General features: G+C 42.2%; 2 protein-coding genes across 5 annotated transcripts in view; one reads left to right on the top strand and one right to left on the bottom strand.

The window, feature by feature from the left end:
* Nucleotides 1-730: 730 nt before the first annotated feature.
* On the bottom strand, nt 731-11,744 carry NFATC2IP (nuclear factor of activated T cells 2 interacting protein). 4 transcript variants are annotated; one of them, XM_056533437.1, is made up of 9 exons: nt 11,571-11,744; nt 10,902-11,012; nt 9,135-9,222; nt 6,809-6,911; nt 6,648-6,731; nt 5,690-5,852; nt 5,336-5,480; nt 3,530-3,642; nt 731-1,462 (listed from the first exon to the last, which is right to left on the bottom strand). In XM_056533437.1, exons 1-9 carry the CDS (start codon nt 11,592-11,594, stop codon nt 1,307-1,309), a joined length of 987 nt encoding a protein of 328 aa, XP_056389412.1. In that variant the 5' UTR covers nt 11,595-11,744; the 3' UTR covers nt 731-1,306. The 4 variants fall into 4 exon arrangements, with proteins under 4 accessions (XP_056389412.1, XP_056389411.1, XP_056389413.1 ...); XM_056533436.1 differs by lacking the exon at nt 11,571-11,744 and adding an exon at nt 11,268-11,477; XM_056533438.1 differs by lacking the exon at nt 11,571-11,744 and adding an exon at nt 11,258-11,472.
* A 96-nt stretch (nt 11,745-11,840) lies between these two features.
* LOC130283841 (uncharacterized) overlaps nt 11,841-20,890 on the top strand; it is a 113,176-nt gene continuing 104,126 nt past the window's right edge. Inside the window, exons 1-2 of the mRNA XM_056533414.1 lie at nt 11,841-11,990; nt 18,024-18,453. Coding sequence (XP_056389389.1) covers nt 18,402-18,453 — 52 coding nt within the window. The 5' untranslated portion in view covers nt 11,841-11,990; nt 18,024-18,401. The remainder of the gene's footprint in view (nt 11,991-18,023; nt 18,454-20,890) is intronic.

Raw genomic sequence — 20,890 nt, 5'->3', positions numbered from 1 at the left:
TACTGTAGTGCGTATTTCCTTTTTACAGTTGTTTTATGCCAAATCCTACCACAAGGACCCTGCAACAGGACTTCTAATCTTATATATAAATAAATCTTATAATTGAAGCACAGTCTCTACTTCATGTACCAGTAACACTGGTATTTTCCTTGAGGTTTATGGTTACCATTATTTTCCAATATATATTTTTTCTAACACCTAAACTATAGGTGTACAGCCCTAGTATACCTCGGTTAAAGGGGTACTCCCGTGGAAAACTTTTTTTTTTTAAGTGAACTGGTGCCAGAAAGATAAACAGATTTGTAAATCACTTCTATTAAAAAGTCTTAATCCTTCCATTACTTTTTAGGGGCTGTATACTAAAGGGAAATCCAAAAAAGAAATGCATTTCCTCTGATGTCCTGACCACAGTGCTCTCTGCTGACCTCTGCTGTCCATTTTAGGAATTGTCCAGAGCAGCATATGTTTGCTATGGGGATTTTCTCCTGCTCTGGACAGTTCCTAAAATGGACAGCAGAGGTCAGCAGAGAGCACTGTGGTCAGGACATCAGAGGAAATGCATTTCTTTTTTGGATTTCTCTTTAGTATACAGCCCATAAAAAGTACTGGAAGGATTAAGATTTTTTAATAGAAGTGATTTACAAATCTGTTTATCTTTCTATCAGAGTTCTGGAAATGTCTCCTATGGGAGGTGGATGAGGTGAGGACAGACTCTCAGGGGCCCCGGCACCAACATTGACCAGCACCAGACCTGGCTCTTTATTACTTACAAAAAAATGTTAAACAATCATGAAAATCTTTAAGAAAACACAAGGTGAAGTAGCAAAAAAACAACTGAGGTCTCAGTTTGTGACTGAACCCCCCAATACTGGCAATAGTGACCCCACAAAAATGTCTTATAGAGCTGAGGAGGGATCTAAAAGCAAAGTAAAAATCCAACTTCTTCAGGGTGATTGGAGTCGCTGAGGGTCCAGGAGGGGGTTCGGGATACAGGTCACCCACCATTTATCTGTAGAAGAACCAATATAAAACACATTTCGGAAACTGCTCTTATGAGGTAATGGGTCCGGGTGGAAGATTCCAACAACCAGTCTGCAGAGCGGCCATCTTGAATCTGGCATCACCGTTACAGCCACAATTTTCCATTTTCAGTCTTTTATTATATTTTAAGTATTGCTGATCTCCCTCTGGCTTGTTCACACCTACACTTTACTGATGTCACACCCAGGCTTCTATGATGTCACACCCAGGCTTCTATGATGTCACACCCAGGCTTCTATGATGTCACACCCAGGCTTCTATGATGTCACACCCAGGCTTCTATGATGTCATCGCTCTCCAGGCCGAGCTCCGCGGGTGTATTCCGGCCCTTCAGCTTCTTCCCTTCGAACATGAAGCAGATCCTACTGGAGAGGCCCATGGCCGCTCGATACTGATCCATGAGGGACTGGAGCGGCTCATCCTGTAATACAGGAGACCAAAAATTATTACAGGGTAGAGATTCATATAACGCTCCAGTACTGATATATCCTCTATATATTACATCATATGTGACTGATATCCTCTTATAACGCTCCAGTACTGATATAACCTCTATATATATTACATTATATGTGACTGATATCATCCTCTTATAACGCTCCAGTACTGATATAACCTCTATATATTACATCATATGTGACTGATATCAGCCGCTCCTCTTATAACACTCCAGTACTGATATATCCTCTATATATTACATCATATGTGACTGATATCATCCTCTTATAACGCTCCAGTACTGATATAATCTCTATATATTACATAATATGTGACTGATATCAGCCGCTCCTCTTATAACACTCCAGTACTGATATATCCTCTATATATTACATCATATGTGACTGATATCATCCTCTTATAACGCTCCAGTACTGATATATCCTCTATATATTACATCATATGTGACTGATATCATCCTCTTATAACGCTCCAGTACTGATATAACCTCTATATATATTACATCATATGTGATGATATCAGCCGCTCCTCTTATAACGCTCCAGTACTGATATAATCTCTATATATTACATCATATGTGACTGATATCATCCTCTTATATCGCTCCAGTACTGATATATCCTCTATATATTACATCATATGTGATGATATCAGCCGCTCCTCTTATAACGCTCCAGTACTGATATAACCTCTATATATTACATCATATGTGACTGATATCATCCTCTTATAACGCTCCAGTACTGATATAACCTCTATATATTACATCATATGTGACTGATATCATCCTCTTATAACACTCCAGTACTGATATATCCTCTATATATTACATCATATGTGACTGATATCATCCTCTTATAACGCTCCAGTACTGATATAATCTCTATATATTACATATGTGACTGATATCATCCTCTTATAACGCTCCAGTACTGATATAATCTCTATATATTACATATATGACTGATATCATCCTCTTATAACGCTCCAGTACTGATATAATCTCTATATATTACATCATATGTGACTGATATCATCCTCTTATATCGCTCCAGTACTGATATATCCTCTATATATTACATCATATGTGACTGATATCATCCTCTTATAACGCTCCAGTACTGATATAACCTCTATATATTACATCATATGTGACTGATATCATCCTCTTATAACGCTCCAGTACTGATATATCCTCTATATATTACATCATATGTGACTGATATCATCCTCTTATAACGCTCCAGTACTGATATAATCTCTATATATTACATCATATGTGACTGATATCATCCTCTTATAACGCTCCAGTACTGATATAATCTCTATATATTACATCATATGTGACTGATATCATCCTCTTATAACGCTCCAGTACTGATATATCCTCTATATATTACATCATGTGACTGATATCATCCTCTTATAACGCTCCAGTACTGATATATCCTCTATATATTACATCATATGTGATGATATCATCCTCTTATAACGCTCCAGTACTGATATATCCTCTATATATTACATCATATGTGACTGATATCCTCTTATAACGCTCCAGTACTGATATATCCTCTATATATTACATCATATGTGATGATATCATCCTCTTATAACGCTCCAGTACTGATATAATCTCTATATATTACATCATATGTGACTGATATCATCCTCTTATAACGCTCCAGTACTGATATAACCTCTATATATATTACATCATATGTGATGATATCAGCCGCTCCTCTTATAACGCTCCAGTACTGATATATCCTCTATATATTACATCATATGTGACTGATATCATCCTCTTATAACACTCCAGTACTGATATAATCTCTATATATTACATCACATGTGACTGATATCATCCTCTTATAACGCTCCAGTACTGATATATCCTCTATATATTACATCATATGTGACTGATATCCTCTTATAACGCTCCAGTACTGATATAACCTCTATATATTACATCATGTGACTGATATCAGCCGCTCCTCTTATAACGCTCCAGTACAGGTTCTCTCACCATCCCAATAGTGACGCTGTGGTTTGACTCCTTGTCCTTTCCCTGGACTTTAAGACAGATCTTCCCCTCGGACTGATCAGATCCCGGCTCCCTGGAGGAGTGGAGTACACAATCTGGAGGAAGGAGAGAAGACCGGATATACCGCTATTACACCCATCAATCATTCACAGTACAGTAAAACCTTTTCCCCTCTCCCTTCTGCTGTGGGTTTAAATAAATAAATAAAAATACAGTAAAACCTCACAATGAGGACCCCCCCCCCCCCACCACTTCGCTCCCATTTACAATACAGAATTTCAGTGGAGAATTATTTTTTATATAGGATCCGGCCGATCTGTTCACACTATGGAATTAAACAAATCTTCCGGCAAAAAAACTGGATTAAACAAATCTTCCGGCAAAATCTAAATCATCCAAACTGGTTTTACTTCTCCCACTTTTATTTGTAAAATGTTCATAGGGTCACTACATACAGCAGCACATCACAACGCGTTTCAAGTTTGTATCAAACTTTCTGCAGTGTGAATGTCATTAAAAATAAGGGCCAATAATAAAAGTATAAAACATACAGACACACGTAGGTAAAAACTATGGGGTCAGAACACGGCCGGAACTGGATGTCCATACTGCTTGACAAAGTCAGGTGACACGTATACGACATAATACAATTGTATTGGTGAATGAGGAAAAAAAAAAGGTTACCACAGAGGGATAATTAAAATTGTTAATTAATATGAGGTAATTGGATAAAAGCCCCGAGATGTATAGAAAGAGCATAAAGTGAACAACCCGTATAATCACATGAATTGTGGAGATAATTTATTTAACCTATTATACACGGACGTTTCTCCACAATTCATGTGATTATACGGGTTGTTCACTTTATGCTCTTTCTATACATCTCGGGGCTTTTATCCAATTACCTCATATTAAAGGGGTACTCCGCTGCTCAGCGTTTGGAACAAACTGTTCCGAACACTGCAGCCGGCGCCGGGAGCTCGTGACGTCATAGCCCCGCCCCCTCATGATGTCACGTTCCACCCCCTCCATGCAAGTCTATGGGAGGGGGCGTGACGGCCGTCACGCCCCCTCCCATAGACTTGCATGGAGGGGGCGGGGTTATGACGTCACGAGCTCCCGGCGCCGGCTGCAGTGTTCGGAACAGTTTGTTCCAAACGCTGAGCAGCGGAGTACCCCTTTAACGAACTATTTCAAATTACCTGTTGTAAACTTTTTTTTTTTTACCAGTACAATAATGTTATGGAATATACATGTCCCCTGACTTCATCGAGCAAGATGGACATCCAATTCCTGATGTCCTGACTCTAATTTCACCTACACGAGTGTAATAAAATAATTATAATATTTATATATATATATATATATATATATATATATATTTGCCCTTGCTTTTAGTGATCTGCACAGACCTGAGAAAGTTCGATACAAACGTAGGATAGGAACCCACTAGAGATGAGCGAAGTTACAGTAAATTTGATTCGTCACGAACTTCTCGGCTCAGCAGTTGATGACTTTTCCTGCATAAATTAGTTCAGCTTTCAGGTGCTCCGGTGGGCTGGAAAAGGTGGATACAATCCTAGGAGACTCTTTCTTAGGAATGTATCCACCTTTTCCAGCCCACGGGAGCACCTGAAAGCTGAACTTATTTATGCAGGAAAAGTCATCAACCGCCGAGCCGAGAGGTTTGTGATGAATCGAATTCACTAAGTTCGCTCATCTCTAGAACCCACACATGGGATGGAGAAGGCGGTTCACCATCTTTCTGTATCTATATAGTGATCTTACCTATGATGTCAGCCACACTGAGGTTCAGGGATTGTGGCGTCTCCTTAATGTCCAGTTCCTCGTCCCCGCGAAGCAGTAAGATCTGTGAAGAGGCCACCTCCAGCCGCGAGGCCACTGACTCCACCAACTTCTGCAGCGGGTCTGTCTGAGAGCAGATGGCACGTTAAAAAGGATCTCCTATCCAATGTGTAAGTAATCTGTATGACCGCCAACAAAGCCCAGTGTTATATGGGCATAAGGAAGCATAACCACAGCATGATAGATGTTGGGGGTAGTCCTATAACTACTCCCCCCTGTGTACCCTATAATGGTAATGCATAGACTGTGCAGAACACCAAGCAGGTCTCTACTCACAGGACGGATGTTGATCCTGAAGATTTTCCCCCTCCGGCGCACTTTGATGGTCAATTCTGGCGGCGGACTACTCCCCAACACTATCACATCATTGTCATCGCCGGCAGTGTTATGTACCGGAGACAGGAGGCAGCCCAGGTCCTGGAGGCTCGCTTCCATCTGCCTGGTAAGAGAAGCCATCTACATTAAAGGGGTACTCCTGTGGAAAACTTTTTTTTTATCAACTGGTGCCAGAAAGTTTAAAAGATTTATAAATTACTTCTATTAAAAAAAATCTTAATCCTTCCAGTACTTAGCTGCTGTATGCTCCACAGTAAGTTTTTTTCCTTTTTGAATTTCCTCTGTCTGACCACAGTGCTCTCTGCTGACACCTCTGTCCGTATCAGGAACTGTCCAGAGCAGGAGAGGTTTGCTATGGGGATTTGCTCCTGCTCTGGACAGTTCCTGACATGGGCAGAGGTGTCAGCAGAGAGCACTGTGGTCAGAATGAAAATAAATTTAAAAGAGAAAAGAACTTCCTCTGTAGTATACAGCACCTAATTTAAAAATCTTAACCCTTCCAGTACTTATTAGCTGCTGTATACTACAGAGGAAGTTTATTTTCGCTTTTTAAAATTTCTTTTCATTCTGACCACAGTGCTCTCTGCTGCCACCTCTGCCCATGTCAGGAACTGTCCAGAGCAGGAGCAAATCCCCAGAGCAAACCTCTCCTGCTCTGGACAGAGGTGTCAGCAGAGAGCACTGTGGTCAGAATGAAAAGAAAAGAACTTCCTCTGTAGTATACAGCAGCTAATAAGTACTAGAAGCGTTAAGATTTTTAAAGAGAAGTAATTTATAAATCTGTTTAATGTTCGTGCACCGGTTGATTAATAAAAAAAACGGAGTAACCCTTTAACCACCGAGTCCTGCAGACAGTCTACTGGCCCCAGCCGTACTAACATCCCTTGGAGGACTCTACCTTATTTTCCGGTTCATTCCCTTTCTCTTCTTCCTCGCTGGAGTCTTTAGGGTGGGGGGCGGAGATGGAGAAGAGTCCCGTATTCTGTAAAAACAAGTGGCTGTCAGTCAGTTCGGTCAGGGGGTAGGGGAGGGATTTGGGGTCGGGGTGCTCGGCTTTACCTTTCGCTCTGAGTAGTCTTCTCTTTCTCTAAGTCTTCAGAGTCAGACAGGTCGTAGACCCTCTGTACAGGCTGCGGCTCTACGGGGACATCAGTCTCCAGGTCTGCGGAAGCAGAGACGTCACGTGAGATAGAGAGAGACTTGAAGAGGACCAGTAACTAACAGTGTTTCCCAACCAAGATGCCTCCAGCTGTTGCAAAACTACATCTTCCAGAATGCCCGGACAGCCGTTGGCTGTCCGGGCATGCTGGGAGTTGTAGTTTTGCAACAGCTGGAGGCACACTGTTTGGGTGAGTGTACATCATGATGAAGGAAGAGAGGCTGCATACAAAGAATAGGCCAGACCCTCAGAATGCTCCCCCCCCCCCCCCCATCAACAGAGGAGGCCACCTTTACTTTCCTATGCAGAGGAAGATCTTATTTTTGCCCCTACAGGAGGTAAAATTAGGTCTTAAGATGTTCCCTCCTGCCCCATCCAGCAGAGCAATCCTATTGCCCCAGTGTGCCTACACCATGTAGTACTCTCTTCCCCCCTCCCCTTTACATTACATTAATACCCCCTCCCCTTTACATTACATTAATACCCCCTCCCCTTTACATTACATTAATACCCCCTCCCCTTTACATTACAATTATGTCTAAGTTTTCAGACTGACATTTTATTTGCAGCTTTAGATCTTTTAGTTCGATTTTTCTATGTTTACTAAACCACAATTCTAATTATTCTATTTTTTTTCTTATTTTTATTTCTTATTATTTACTATTATTTAATTCCTATATTTTTTATATTTGATTTCTTATTTTTATTTCTTATTTACTATATTATTTAATTACTATTTTATATTTTTGATCTCTATTATTTACTATTTTATTTTTTAAATACTATATTTTTTAATTATTTCTTATTTACTATTTTATTAATTACTATATTATTTTTTATATTTTAGATTTTTATTTCTTATTTACTATTTAATTACTATATTTTTTATATTTGATTTATTTTTATTTATTATTTACTATTTTATTATTTAATTACTATTTTATATTTTTGATCTCTATTTATTATTTACTATTTTATTTTTTAATTAATATATTTTTTTTATTTCTTATTTACTATTTTATTAACTACTATATTATTTTTTATATTTTATATTTTTATTTCATATTTAGTATTTTATTTAATTACTATATTTTTTATTTCTTTTTTTGAACTGTACACTCGTTTTCATACAGTTTAGGCTTACAGTTCCCGTATCAGGTTTTTGATAAAAACTGATTCCTCAAAACCGGACTAAATTGTATACAAAACGTGTGTACAAATTTGAATCCGTATACGGTTTGAAAAATTATGTCCGGTTGCATGCTTTTTTTTAAGGAAAAACATAAGTTTTTAACTTTGCAATCCATTATAAATAAAGTTTCACTTGTTTGATTGAAAATCCAAGAAAAAAAAACTGTGCAAAGTCAAAAAACGTATGGTGAAAGCCGGAAGGAACCGTACGCACATACGGTTCTCATTGACTCCCATGTTAAAAAAATATAAAAGTATACGTTTTTTCGTTTTTTCACCCGGACCAAAAACCGTGTTAGACTACGGTTTTGGGTACTGGAAAAAAAACTGACAAAACTGTACAAGACGCAAAACGGACACAACCTGATGCATCGTTAGAGCATAGCGGGCCCCGGGCCCCTGCCTTTTTGACTGCTCGTCTGACTCCTGGAGGAACTACAAAGTTATTTGTGAGTATACAGCAGCCTGATTCATCTATAAAGGAATGTGACGCCCTAGTGCACTGTGTGTGCAGCATCCCAAGAATATCATAGGTGACTATTGCGCTGTCAAAACTCTTATAATTGTACTTCTGTCACCATAGAAACATAAGACTTAAAAAGATCTAAAAACACTAAAAGCAGCAAACTGAAAAACAAAATCTGTGTCCGATTCAAAACTAAAATATAGTAATTGAATAATAGTAAAAAAAATAAATAAATAAAAATCGATATAAAAAATAGTAATTAAATTTAAAAAATGTATATATAAATATAGTAATTAAATAAATAAAAAAATCAAATCTATAAAATAGAATTATAATTGTACTTCTGTAACCATAGAAACATAAGACTAAAAAAAGATCTAAAAACACTAAAAGCAGCAAACTGAAAATCAAAATTTGTGTCCGGAACAAAACTTTTGGCCACTACTATAGATTATTGGCCGCCTCCCCTCTATTGTAGATTCCTTGTTGCCCCCTTACATCTACTGTAGCTCTGACACCACTGTTGCGCGCGCCCCCCCCCAATGCCCAATATTCAGGGGTCCGCTTACCTTCGCAGCCCTGCTTCTTCTGTAGCTCCTCCTCCATCTGGGCCATGGCGCTGAGATTATCCGGGATCAGCTTCAGACAACTGTTCACCTGACAAGACAGAGCGACGGATCCATTACACCTCACCCGGACAGAAACATGGCCGCCATAACTGCCCAACTTGTGGACGGAGCCTATCCTAGGAGGGGTACTCTGCTGCTCAGCATTTGGAATAAACTGCTCTGAACGCTGGAGCTGGCGCCAGGAGCTTGTGATGTCATAGCCCCGCCCCCATCATGATGTCACGCCCCGCCCCCTCAATGTAAGTCTATGAGAGGGGGCATGACAGCCAGAGGTCATTCACCTGCCTCCGCGCTGTCTGCTCCTCCAAGCTAATTCCGCAGACTGTATAAGTAGAGCGCAGATAACACTGATCAGTGCTATGGCACAGCATTGTTTACTGTATGCAATGTCAACATTTAAAGGGGTTACCCAGGAAAAAAATAAAAAATTTATATATCAACTGGCTCCAGAAAATTAAACAGATTTGTAAATTGAATCAAGAAGATACGGAGGCACTTCAGGTAAGTTGGGGGCGCTTTAATGTGAATAGGACATACAGCAATGCTCAGTCGGCGAATCGTTTCGGCAGCCATGTTTCTGTCCGGGTGAGGCGTAATGGATCCATATTTATCCTGTGGCAGTGCCAACTTTGGACTTTTTTCTGAGATTTGTAAAATTACTTCTATTGAAAAATCTTAATCCTTTCAGTACTTATGAGCTGCTGAAGTTGAGTTGTTCTTTTCTGTCTAAGTGTTCTCTGATGACACGTGTCTCGGAAGCTGCCCAGAGTAAAAGCAAATCCCCATAGCAAACCTCTTCTACTCTGTGCAGTTCCCGAGACAAGCAGAGATGTCAGCAGAGAGCACTGTTGCCAGACAGAAAACAACAACTCAACTTCAGCAGCTCTTAATTATTGGAAGGATTAAGATTTTTTGATAGAAGTCATTTACAAATCTGTTTAACTTACTGGAGCCAGTTGATGTATAAAGAAATTTTTTTTTCCCCCTGGAATACCCCTTTAAGTAAAAGAAAATTAAAAATAAAATGTGAATAAGCCCCTTCCCTTTTCCCATTTTGTTAAAAATAAACATGGCAGTAGTACCCGATTGGTACTTAAAAAAAAAATAAATAAATAAAATTGTAAATAAAATAAGTAAGTTTTAATTGTGAATAAGCCCCTCCCCTTTTCCCATTTTCAAATATAATGTTAAAAATAAAACATATGTGGTATCGCCACCGGTGGAAGCGTCCGTACTATTAAAATATAACATTCATAAAACCGCACACGGTCAGCGGCGTAAAGGTTAAAAAAATAAATAAATAAAGACCAAAAAAAGTCCAGAATTGCTGATTTTTGGTCCCTTCATATACAAAAAAATAAATAAATAAATAAATAAATAAATAAATAAAAAATCAAAGCCATCAAAACGTCCCATCCAAACAAAAATCGTACAGATGAAAAGTACAGATCACAGCGCAAAAAATTTACCTCATACGCCAAAAAATAAATAAATAAATAAATAAAAAGACCCTTTATAAAATGTTATTTTAAAATGAAACGAAATAAAACCTATATAAATTGGGGTATGGTTTTAATCGTATGGACAAACAGAATGAACATAATGGAGGTTATTAGTGTAACCCCGACTTTTTTTTCCGGATGTTTTGCGTCCAAATTGTGCGGCAGAAATTGCGTCCATAAAATTCAATATTTTTCTTTATCCTACCTTGTTGGAGTAGACTGAAGCCGCGGTGGGGACGATCCCCTGCAGGATCCGCCGCCGTTTCACTCTCTGCGGCATCACCACCGCTACGTCACTGTCGCTGCTGTCGTCACTCTGCGGAATAAAGTGAAGCCGATTACGTCTTACGCCCCAAAATCACGTGACGTGAACAGAGCAGTGGTTTCTAAACTGTGGACCTCCAGCTGTCGCAAAACTACAACTCCCAGCATGCCCGGACAGCCAACGGCTGTCCGGGCATGCTGGGAGTTGTAGTTTTGCGACAGCTGGAGATCCACAGTTTGAAAATCACCACTATAGAGTAAAAAAATATTAATAAATGAATTAGGAAGTAACGAAACTGTGTGTAACCATGACAACTATTAGACAGCAAGCAGAGATCCTGAAAACGGTGCGGAACTGAAACACTAACAAAGCTGCAGCTGTGCAATGTAAAGAACCAAAATTATCGCCAGTAAGTGACAAGCTCATTGGTAGACAGGCATTTCTATTCGCCATGCAGTTTTGAACTACAAGTCCCAGCATGACCTTATAACTTGAAGAGCAGAAAGTTACTAAATGTAGTCATAGCAACGGTCCCGCAGAAGGACCGACGTGTTGCCATGGAGACCCCCCTCTCTCTATAAGGAGTCATTAACCCCTCCATATACTCACCCTGATCTCACAAACAGCCGCCATTTTTTTCAGCCTCCCGCTATTTCCTGGCTGATTGGCTGGAGCCGCCGTCACTCAGATGACAACGGTTAAGGCGACTATGGGATTGGCTGCGCGGCTCCGCACACGCCTCTACGCGCCGCAGAGCATGCCGGGAGGTGTAGTGCTGGAGCACAGGAAACAGCGTGGAGAGACGCCAGAGAATCAGCTGACCTGGAGCGGTGGATTATGGGAGGAGGAGCTGCCTCACTGAGGTCATAGGGTCCCGTAATGATGACCGCGCTCGTTTTACAGTTTACATCAAATCACAATCTGTTACTGTGGATCTAAGCATGGCGCCCCCTACTGACATGTGAAAGGGGAACAGCTATAATGTTACATCCTGTATTATACCCCAGAGCTGCACTCACTATTCTGCTGGTGAGGTCACTGTGTACATACATTACATTACTTATCCTGTACTGATCCTGAGTTATATCCTATATTATACTCCAGAGCTGCACTCACTATTCTGCTGGTGAGATCACTGTGTACATACATTACATTACTTATCCTGTACTGATCCTGAGTTATATCCTATATTATACCCCAGAGCTGTACTCACTATTCTGCTGGTGAGATCACTGTGTACATATATTACATTACTTATCCTGTACTGATCCTGAGTTATATCCTGTATTATACTCCAGAGCTGTACTCACTATTCTGCTGGTGAGATCACTGTGTACATATATTACATTACTTATCCTGTACTGATCCTGAGTTATATCCTGTATTATACTCCAGAGCTGCACTCACTATTCTGCTGGTGAGGCCACTGTGTACATACATTACATTACTTATCCTGTACTGATCCTGAGTTATATCCTGTATTATACCCCAGAGCTGTACTCACTATTCTGCTGGTGGGGCCACTGTGTACACACATTACATTACTTATCCTGTACTGATCCTGAGTTATATCCTGTATTATACTCCAGAGCTGTACTCTCTATTCTGCTGGTGAGATCACTGTGTACATACATTACATTACTTATCCTGTACTGATCCTGAGTTATATCCTGTATTATACTACAGAGCTGCACTCACTATTCTGCTGGTGAGATCACTGTTTACATACATTACATTACTTATCCTGTACTGATCCTGAGTTATATCCTGTATTATACTCCAGAGCTGTACTCACTATTCTGCTGGTGAGGTCACTGTGTACATACATTACATTACTTATCCTGTACTGATCCTGAGTTATATCCTGTATTATACCCCAGAGCTGTACTCACTATTCTGCTGGTGAGATCACTGTGTACATACATTACATTACTCATCCTGTACTGATCCTAATTATATCCTGTATTATACTCCAGAGCTGCACTCACTATTCTGCTGGTGAGATCACTGTGTACATACATTACATTACTGATCCTGTACTGATCCTGAGTTATATCCTGTATTATACTCCAGAGCTGTACTCACTATTCTGCTGGTGAGGTCACAGTGTACATACATTACATTACTTATCCTGTACTGATCCTGAGTTATATCCTGTATTATACTCCAGAGCTGTACTCACTATTCTGCTGGTGAGGTCACTGTGTATATACATTACATTACTTATCCTGTACTGATCCTGAGTTATATCCTGTATTATACTCCAGAGCTGCACTCACTATTCTGCTGGTGAGATCACTGTGTACATACATTACATTACTGATCCTGTACTGATCCTGAGTTATATCCTGTATTATACTCCAGAGCTGCACTCACTATTCTGCTGGTGAGATCACTGTGTACATACATTACATTACTGATCCTGTACTGATCCTGAGTTATATCCTGTATTATACTCCAGAGCTGTAGTCACTATTGATATTTGAAGGGGTGATCCTGCAGTACAGCCTCTTTAACCCTTTGATTTCTGAAGTGAGTTACATGGGATCGGGTGGGGGAATCCCTTCCAGACCACAGTAATTATGGGTAAGGATCCACATTTACCTACCGCCTCGTACCTGTGAGGGGGTGAGGTCCTTGTGTCCGGATGCTCTTCAGTCTTTTGCTCTCCACCATCTTGCTCCTCAGAAGGGTCAGTCACCACTTTAGATAGGATATTTTCGTTGTTCGTATTTTCGTCGTTGACCAAGTCATCCATGATGGCCGCCGCCACAGGTCGGCTTTGGAGCTGCACCAGACAACAGAGTCAGCACTGCTGGGGGACACTGTACACAGAAACTTAAAGGTCAACTCCACTAATTTATTGGGATCCTCCACCTGGCTTAGATGTGGTGCCCTCATCTCCCGGCAACTTTGTAGCCAGAAATCCCTGCTGGCACAAACCTTAGTCTCCAGAACAGCCAAGCACTGTACTTCACTCTTCAGCTCCAGAGTACAGAGCATGGGTGTTCTGGAGATCACAGGGGGTCTGACCACTGGCAAGCCCCTCAGAACAGCCAAGCACTGTACTCTACACTCTTCAGCAGCTCCAGAGTACAGTGCTTGGCTGTTGTGGAGATTGCAAGGGGGGGATGGGTGTGTGCGGGCAGTCTGCTGGCACAACCCTTTAAATGTCCAGAAAAGCCAAGCACTGTACTCTGCGCTCTTCAGCAGCTTCATAGTTCAGTGCACGGGTGTTCTGGAGATTGCAGGGGGTCTGACCACTGGCAACCCCCTCAAAAGCCAAGCACTGTACTCTGCGCTCTTCAGCAGCTCCAGAGTACAGTGCTTGGCTGTTCTGGAGATCACAGGGGGTCTGACCAATGGCAACCCCCTCAGAACAGCCAAGCACTGTACTCTGCACTCTGCAGCAAATCCAGAGTACAGTGCATGACTGTTCTAGAGCAGTGGTCTCCAACCTGCGGACCTCCAGATGTTGCAAAGCTACAACTCCCAGCATGCCAACGGCTGTCCGGGCATGCTGGGAGTTGTAGCTTTGCAACATCTGGAGGTCCGCAGGTTAAAGACCACTGCTCTAGAGATTGCAAAGGTGGGGGGGGGGGGGGGGGTCTGATGGCACAACCCTTTAAATGTCCAGAAAAGCCAAGCACTGTACTCTGCACTCTTCAGCAGCTTTGTAGTACAGTGCTTGGGTGTTGTGGAGATCGCAGGGGGTCTGACCAAAGGTAACCCCCTCAGAACAGCCAAGCACTGTACTCTGCGCTCTTCAGCAGCTCCAGAGTACAGTGCTTGGCTGCTCTGGAGATCACATGGGGTCTGACCACTGGCATAACCCTCAATCGCTACAGCAGCCAAGCACTGTACTTCGCTCCCTTCAACAGCTCCGTAGACAATGAGGGGAGCAGGAGCACATGCACAAGTCAGGGCTATCCTGTGGATACGGGATCAGGTCATTTACCTTAGAATACCCTTTTAACATTTTGGAGTTAACTACTTCACCACCAGTTTGGGCCCTACTGCGCAACAGTTAAGCTGCCAAAAGAGGGGGGGGGGGGGGGGGGGGGTGACTAAGAGGAAGCACAAAAAATTCATCAAAGACGAGGAAAGAAAGTAAAATGGTTATTAATTAATCTGAAGGTTACCAAACAGGAATCTCCAACCTGTGGCCAAACAACTCTAAAGGCATGCTGGGAGTTAGTTTTGCAGCAGCCAGAAAGCATCAGCTTGAATGCCACCGCTCTAAATACATCATCTTAGAAAGCGCCACATACTCACCAGCCCCTGTCTCCTCCTTTTAACCATCTTTATCTTCCAACTATTGAGCCATCCCCTCTACCTCTCACCCTTATATAAATTACCGATCCCCTCACCAGTCAAGATCGCTGTCTCTGATTGGCTGATTCCAGGAGCCGCAGCCCTACATGTGATCAGCAGGAACAGCTGATCCTGATCCTCACCTGCCCTGTGTGAGAACAAAAAGCAGGAACTGAAATCCTCGGTTATTGGAGATTCATCCTGTTGTTGAGGTTTTTTTTTAGGTTCCTTATTTTATTTTTAGCTTTGATAAATTACATTTGCAACCCAAAATCTGTCCTGGACTGTTGGTGGGCCGTGAGGACTGGGTTGGGTACCTGGTTTAGGGGATGATCACTGGGTTCCTGCCCCCGTTAGGTTCCGTCCCGTTCTGGATCCTCTTATTTTTTTGCGCTGGACAGCCCCAAAACATGTCGGGGCACAACTGACTCCACCGGGTCCCAACGGATCCCATTGACCTGAATGGAGTCCATCAGGGATCTGGTAGTTTACCCCCCCCCCCCCAAAAAGAGCATGTACTATTTTTTTCTCCGTTAAAGGGGCACTCCGGCCCTAAGACATCTTATCCCCTATCCAAAGGATAGGGGATAAGATGTCTGACCGCTGGGGACCCCGCAATCTTGCATTCGGCACCCACCTCTTTGAGCTGCACACCGCACTGCCAGCTCACAAACTGCCGGGTGCCGACCACGGGGCCGGAGAATCGTGATGTCACTACTCCGCCCCAGCTAGGCAAGTCTATGGGAGGGGGCGTGACGGCCGTCACGCTCCCTCCCATAGACTTGCATAGCGGGGTGACGTCACACGTGGGCGGAGTCGTGACCTCACGATACTCCGGCCCTGTGGTCGGCATCCGTCAGTTTGTGAGCTGGCAGTGCGGTGTGCAGCTCAAAAAGGTGGGTGCAAGATTGTGGGGGTCCCCAGTGGTGGAACCCCCGTGGTCAGACATCTTATCCCCTATCCTTTGGCGCCGGAGTACCCTTTTAACCCCTTAAGGACTCAGGGTTTTTCCGTTTTTGCACTTTCGTTTTTTCCTCCTTACCTTTTAAAAATCATAACCCTTTCAATTTTCCACCTAAAAATCCATATTATGGCTTATTTTTTGCGTCGCCAATTCTACTTTGCAGTGACATTAGTCATTTTACCCAAAAATGTACGGCGAAACAGAAAAAAAAAAATCATTGTGCGACAAAATTGACGAAAAAATGCCATTTTGTAACTTTTGGGGGCTTCCGTTTCTACGCAGTGCATATTTCGGTACAAATTACAGCTTATCATTATTCTGTAGGTCCATACGGTTAAAATGATCCCCTACTTATATAGGTTTGATTTTGTCGCACTTCTGGAAAAAATCATAACTACATGCAGGAAAATGTATACGTTTAAAATTGTCATCTTCTGACCCCTATAACTTTTTTATTTTTAATGGTATAAAAAGTGACCAAAATACGCTTTTTTTGGACTTTGGAATTTTTTTGCGCGTACGCCATTGACCGTGCGGTTTAATTAATGATATATTTTTATAGTTCTAACATTTACGCACGCGGCGCTACCACATGTGTTTATTTATTATTTTTTTTACACTGTTTTATTTTTTTTATGGGAAAAGGGGGGTGATTCAAACTTTTATTAGGGAAGGGGTTAAATGACCTTTATTAACACTTTTTTTTACTTTTTTTTTTTGCAGTGTTATAGGTCCCATAGGGACCTATAACACTGCACACACTGATCTCTCATGCTGATCATTGTTATCCCATAGGGACCTATAACACTGCACACACTGATCTCTTATACTGATCATTGTTATCCCATAGGGACCTATAACACTGCACACACTGATCTCTTATACTGATCATTGTTATCCCATAGGGACCTATAACACTGCACACACTGATCTCTTATACTGATCATTGTTATCCCATAGGGACCTATAACACTGCACACACTGATCTCTTATACTGATCATTGTTATCCCATAGGGACCTATAACACTGCACACACTGATCTCTTATACTGATCATTGTTACCCCATAGGGACCTATAACACTGCACACACTGATCTCTTATACTGATCATTATTATCCCATAGGGACCTATAACACTGCACACACTGATCTCTTATACTGATCATTGTTATCCCATAGGGACCTATAACACTGCACACACTAATCTCTCATCCTGATCACAGGCGTGTATTAACACGCCTGTGATCAGTGTTATCGGCGCTCGACTGCTCCTGCCTGGATCTCCGGCACGGAGCAGTCATTCGTCGAGGAGGCAGGTAAGGGCCCTCCCGGTGTCCGGTCAGCTGTTCGGGACACCGCGATTTCACCGCGGCGGTCCCGAGCAGCCCGACTGAGCAGCCGGGTCACTTTCAGTTTCACTTTAGAAGCGGCGGTCAGCTTTGATGGGGATCGCCCCTAGCAACGGACTACAATGGCAGGATCTGCTCCCCCAGTATAAATGCACAACCGCATTTGGGGTTGAGCACCTCCAGCCATTTGAGACCAGCCATTTTTGTTGTTTAGATAGATAGATAGATATTGGGGGAGATTTATCAAAACCTGTGCAGAGGAAAAGTTGCCCATAGCAACCAATCAGATCGCTTCTTTCATTTTGCAGAGGCCTTGTAAAAAATGAAAGAAGAGATCTGATTGGTTGCTATGGGCAACTTTCCCTCTGCACAGGTTTTGATAAATCTCCCCCATAGATATCTAAGTTTTTTTAACCCCTTGATTCTTTCTGTAGACTCCGCACGGAATGCATTGCCGTCTACGAGACAGCGCATCATTATGCCGTTGCCTGTAGTCTCCGGATTTTCGGTGCGGACATTCCATAGTGTGAACATCGCCTTAGAAGACATATCTTCATCGTTTTTTTTGACTGTAATTGATGAATCAGGATGATCCGAAACGTGAGAACACAACACAAAGGCGGAAGGGGTTCACATGTGACCTGCCGTGGCGCCGCGACGGTAAAGGGTTTCGTGAAAACATATTCATGAAGTTATTATTTGGATCCAGGAGGAAGCAGAACGTCTGGTTCCCTTTAAGGAGATGGTTTCGGCAGAACTGAGATAAAGGTGCGATCATCGCCGGGGGATCAGTTATGTGAAATCTTTCCGAGATGAGGACGATAATTGTGGCGCTGCTCGTCGTGGTCATCCACATGGCTGAAGGTAAGGTTAGCGGGAGGACTACAGGGAAAGCGGGAATCGGGGGGGGGGGGGGGGCAGTCTATTGTTCCCTGTTATCAGCCATGTCAGACGACTATAAGATAAGCAAATACAATCTATTAGGGCAGTGTTTCCCAACCGGGGTGCCTCCAGCTGTTGCAAAACTACAACTCCCAGCATGCCCGGACAGCCTACAATCTATTAGGGCAGTGTTTCCCAACCAGGGTGCCTCCAGCTGTTGCTTCAGAGGAGATGTATCAAACCTCCTGCAGAGAAAGATTACATCAGTTGCCTATAGCAACCAGTCAATTTCAAAATTGAAAATGAAAGTCCAAATTTGGTTGCTAGGCAACGTTTCCACTGTTCCTTTGCACGAGGATTAATATAACTGCGATTCGACTACCAAGTATTTCTGCTTTAGGCTTGAATACCTTTAGTGTATACGCCGGGAGATTTTGGGTTAAAAACAAACACTGTGACAGTGTGTACTGAACCTTAGATGTATGAATATAATCGACTGCTCGCTGTTATCAGCCATTTTAGGCTGAAGAGAGGTGACTGTAGGACAGGGGAATACAATCTGTTGTTCTCTGTTATCAGTCATGTCAGGAGAGGAGAGGTGACTGTAGGACAGGTGAATATAATCTATTTTTCTCTGTTATCAGTCATGTCAGGAGAGGAGAGGTGACTGTAGGACAGGTGAATATAATCTATTGTTCTCTGTTATCAGTCATGTCAGGAGAGGAGAGGTGACTGTAGGACAGGGGAATACAATCTGTTGTTCTCTGTTATCAGTCATGTCAGGAGAGGAGAGGTGACTGTAGGACAGGTGGATACAATCTATTGTTCTCTGTTATCAGCCATGTCAGGAGAGGAGAGGTGACTGTAGGACAGGTGAATATAATCTATTCTTCTCTGTTATCAGTCATGTCAGGAGAGGAGAGGTGACTGTAGGACAGGTGAATATAATCTATTGTTCTCTGTTATCAGTCATGTCAGGAGAGGAGAGGTGACTGTAGGACAGGTGAATATAATCTATTGTTCTCTGTTATCAGTCATGTCAGGAGAGGAGAGGTGACTGTAGGACAGGTGGATACAATCTATTGTTCTGTTATCAGCCATGTCAGGAGAGGAGAGGTGACTGTAGGACAGGTGAATATAATCTATTCTTCTCTGTTATCAGTCATGTCAGGAGAGGAGAGGTGACTGTAGGACAGGTGAATATAATCTATTGTTCTCTGTTATCAGTCATGTCAGGAGAGGAGAGGTGACTGTAGGACAGGTGAATATAATCTATTGTTCTCTGTTATCAGTCATGTCAGGAGAGGAGAGGTGACTGTAGGACAGGTGGATACAATCTATTGTTCTCTGTTATCAGCCATGTCAGGAGAGGAGAGGTGACTGTAGGACAGGTGAATATAATCTATTCTTCTCTGTTATCAGTCATGTCAGGAGAGGAGAGGTGACTGTAGGACAGGTGAATATAATCTATTGTTCTCTGTTATCAGTCATGTCAGGAGAGGAGAGGTGACTGTAGGACAGGTGAATATAATCTATTGTTCTCTGTTATCAGTCATGTCAGGAGAGGAGAGGTGACTGTAGGACAGGTGAATATAATCTATTGTTCTCTGTTATCAGTCATGTCAGGAGAGGAGAGGTGACTGTAGGACAGGTGAATATAATCTATTGTTCTCTGTTATCAGTCATGTCAGGAGAGGAGAGGTGAAGGTAGGACAGGTGAATACAGTCTGTTGTTCTCTGTTATCAGCCATGTCAGGATGGAAGAGGTGACTGTAGGACAGGTGAATATATCTATTGTTCTCTGTTATTAGCCATGTCAGGAGGGGAGTGGTGACTGTAGGACAGGTGATTACAATCTGTTGTTCTCTGTTATCGGTCATGTCAGGAGGGGAGAGGTGACTGTAGGACAGGTGAATATATCTATTGTTCTCTGTTATCAGCCATGTCAGGAGGGGAGAGGTGACTGTAGGACAGGTGAATATATCTATTGTTCTCTGTTATCAGCCATGTCAGGAGGGGAGAGGTGACTGTAGGACAGGTGAATATATCTATTGTTCTCTGTTATTAGCCATGTCAGGAGGGGAGTGGTGACTGTAGGACAGGTGATTACAATCTGTTGTTCTCTGTTATCGGTCATGTCAGGAGGGGAGAGGTGACTGTAGGACAGGTGAATATATCTATTGTTCTCTGTTATCAGCCATGTCAGGAGGGGAGAGGTGACTGTAGGACAGGAGTGTACAATCTATTGTTCTCTGTGATCAGCTATTTCAGGCTTGGGAGAGGTCACTGTGGGTTACTCTTTAAGGCTTTGTTCACACTGTGTCATGGTAAAGTGGCTTTTTTCAAAGAGGTTTTCTGAACTCTCAGTTAAAGGGGTAGTCCGAAGGAAAAAACAACATGTTTTCAAATCAACTGGTGC

Source organism: Hyla sarda, chromosome 8 (genome assembly GCF_029499605.1).
Source record: "Hyla sarda isolate aHylSar1 chromosome 8, aHylSar1.hap1, whole genome shotgun sequence".
In the NCBI taxonomy this organism is placed as follows: Eukaryota; Metazoa; Chordata; class Amphibia; order Anura; family Hylidae; genus Hyla; species Hyla sarda.
Note: the sequence above shows the minus strand (reverse complement) of the source record. Positions and strands in the feature narration are given on the sequence as shown.

Coding starts and splice junctions, on each gene's coding strand:
- NFATC2IP (XM_056533436.1), bottom strand. CDS start 11,441: ATGCTGGGACTTGTAGTTCAAAACTGCATGGCGAATAGAAATGCCTGT. Junction 5,853..6,647: donor GGAATGAACCGGAAAATAAG/GTAGAGTCCTCC, acceptor TTCTCTTACCAG/GCAGATGGAAGCGAGCCTCC. Junction 5,481..5,689: donor TCAGGATCAACATCCGTCCT/GTGAGTAGAGAC, acceptor ATCTGCTCTCAG/ACAGACCCGCTGCAGAAGTT.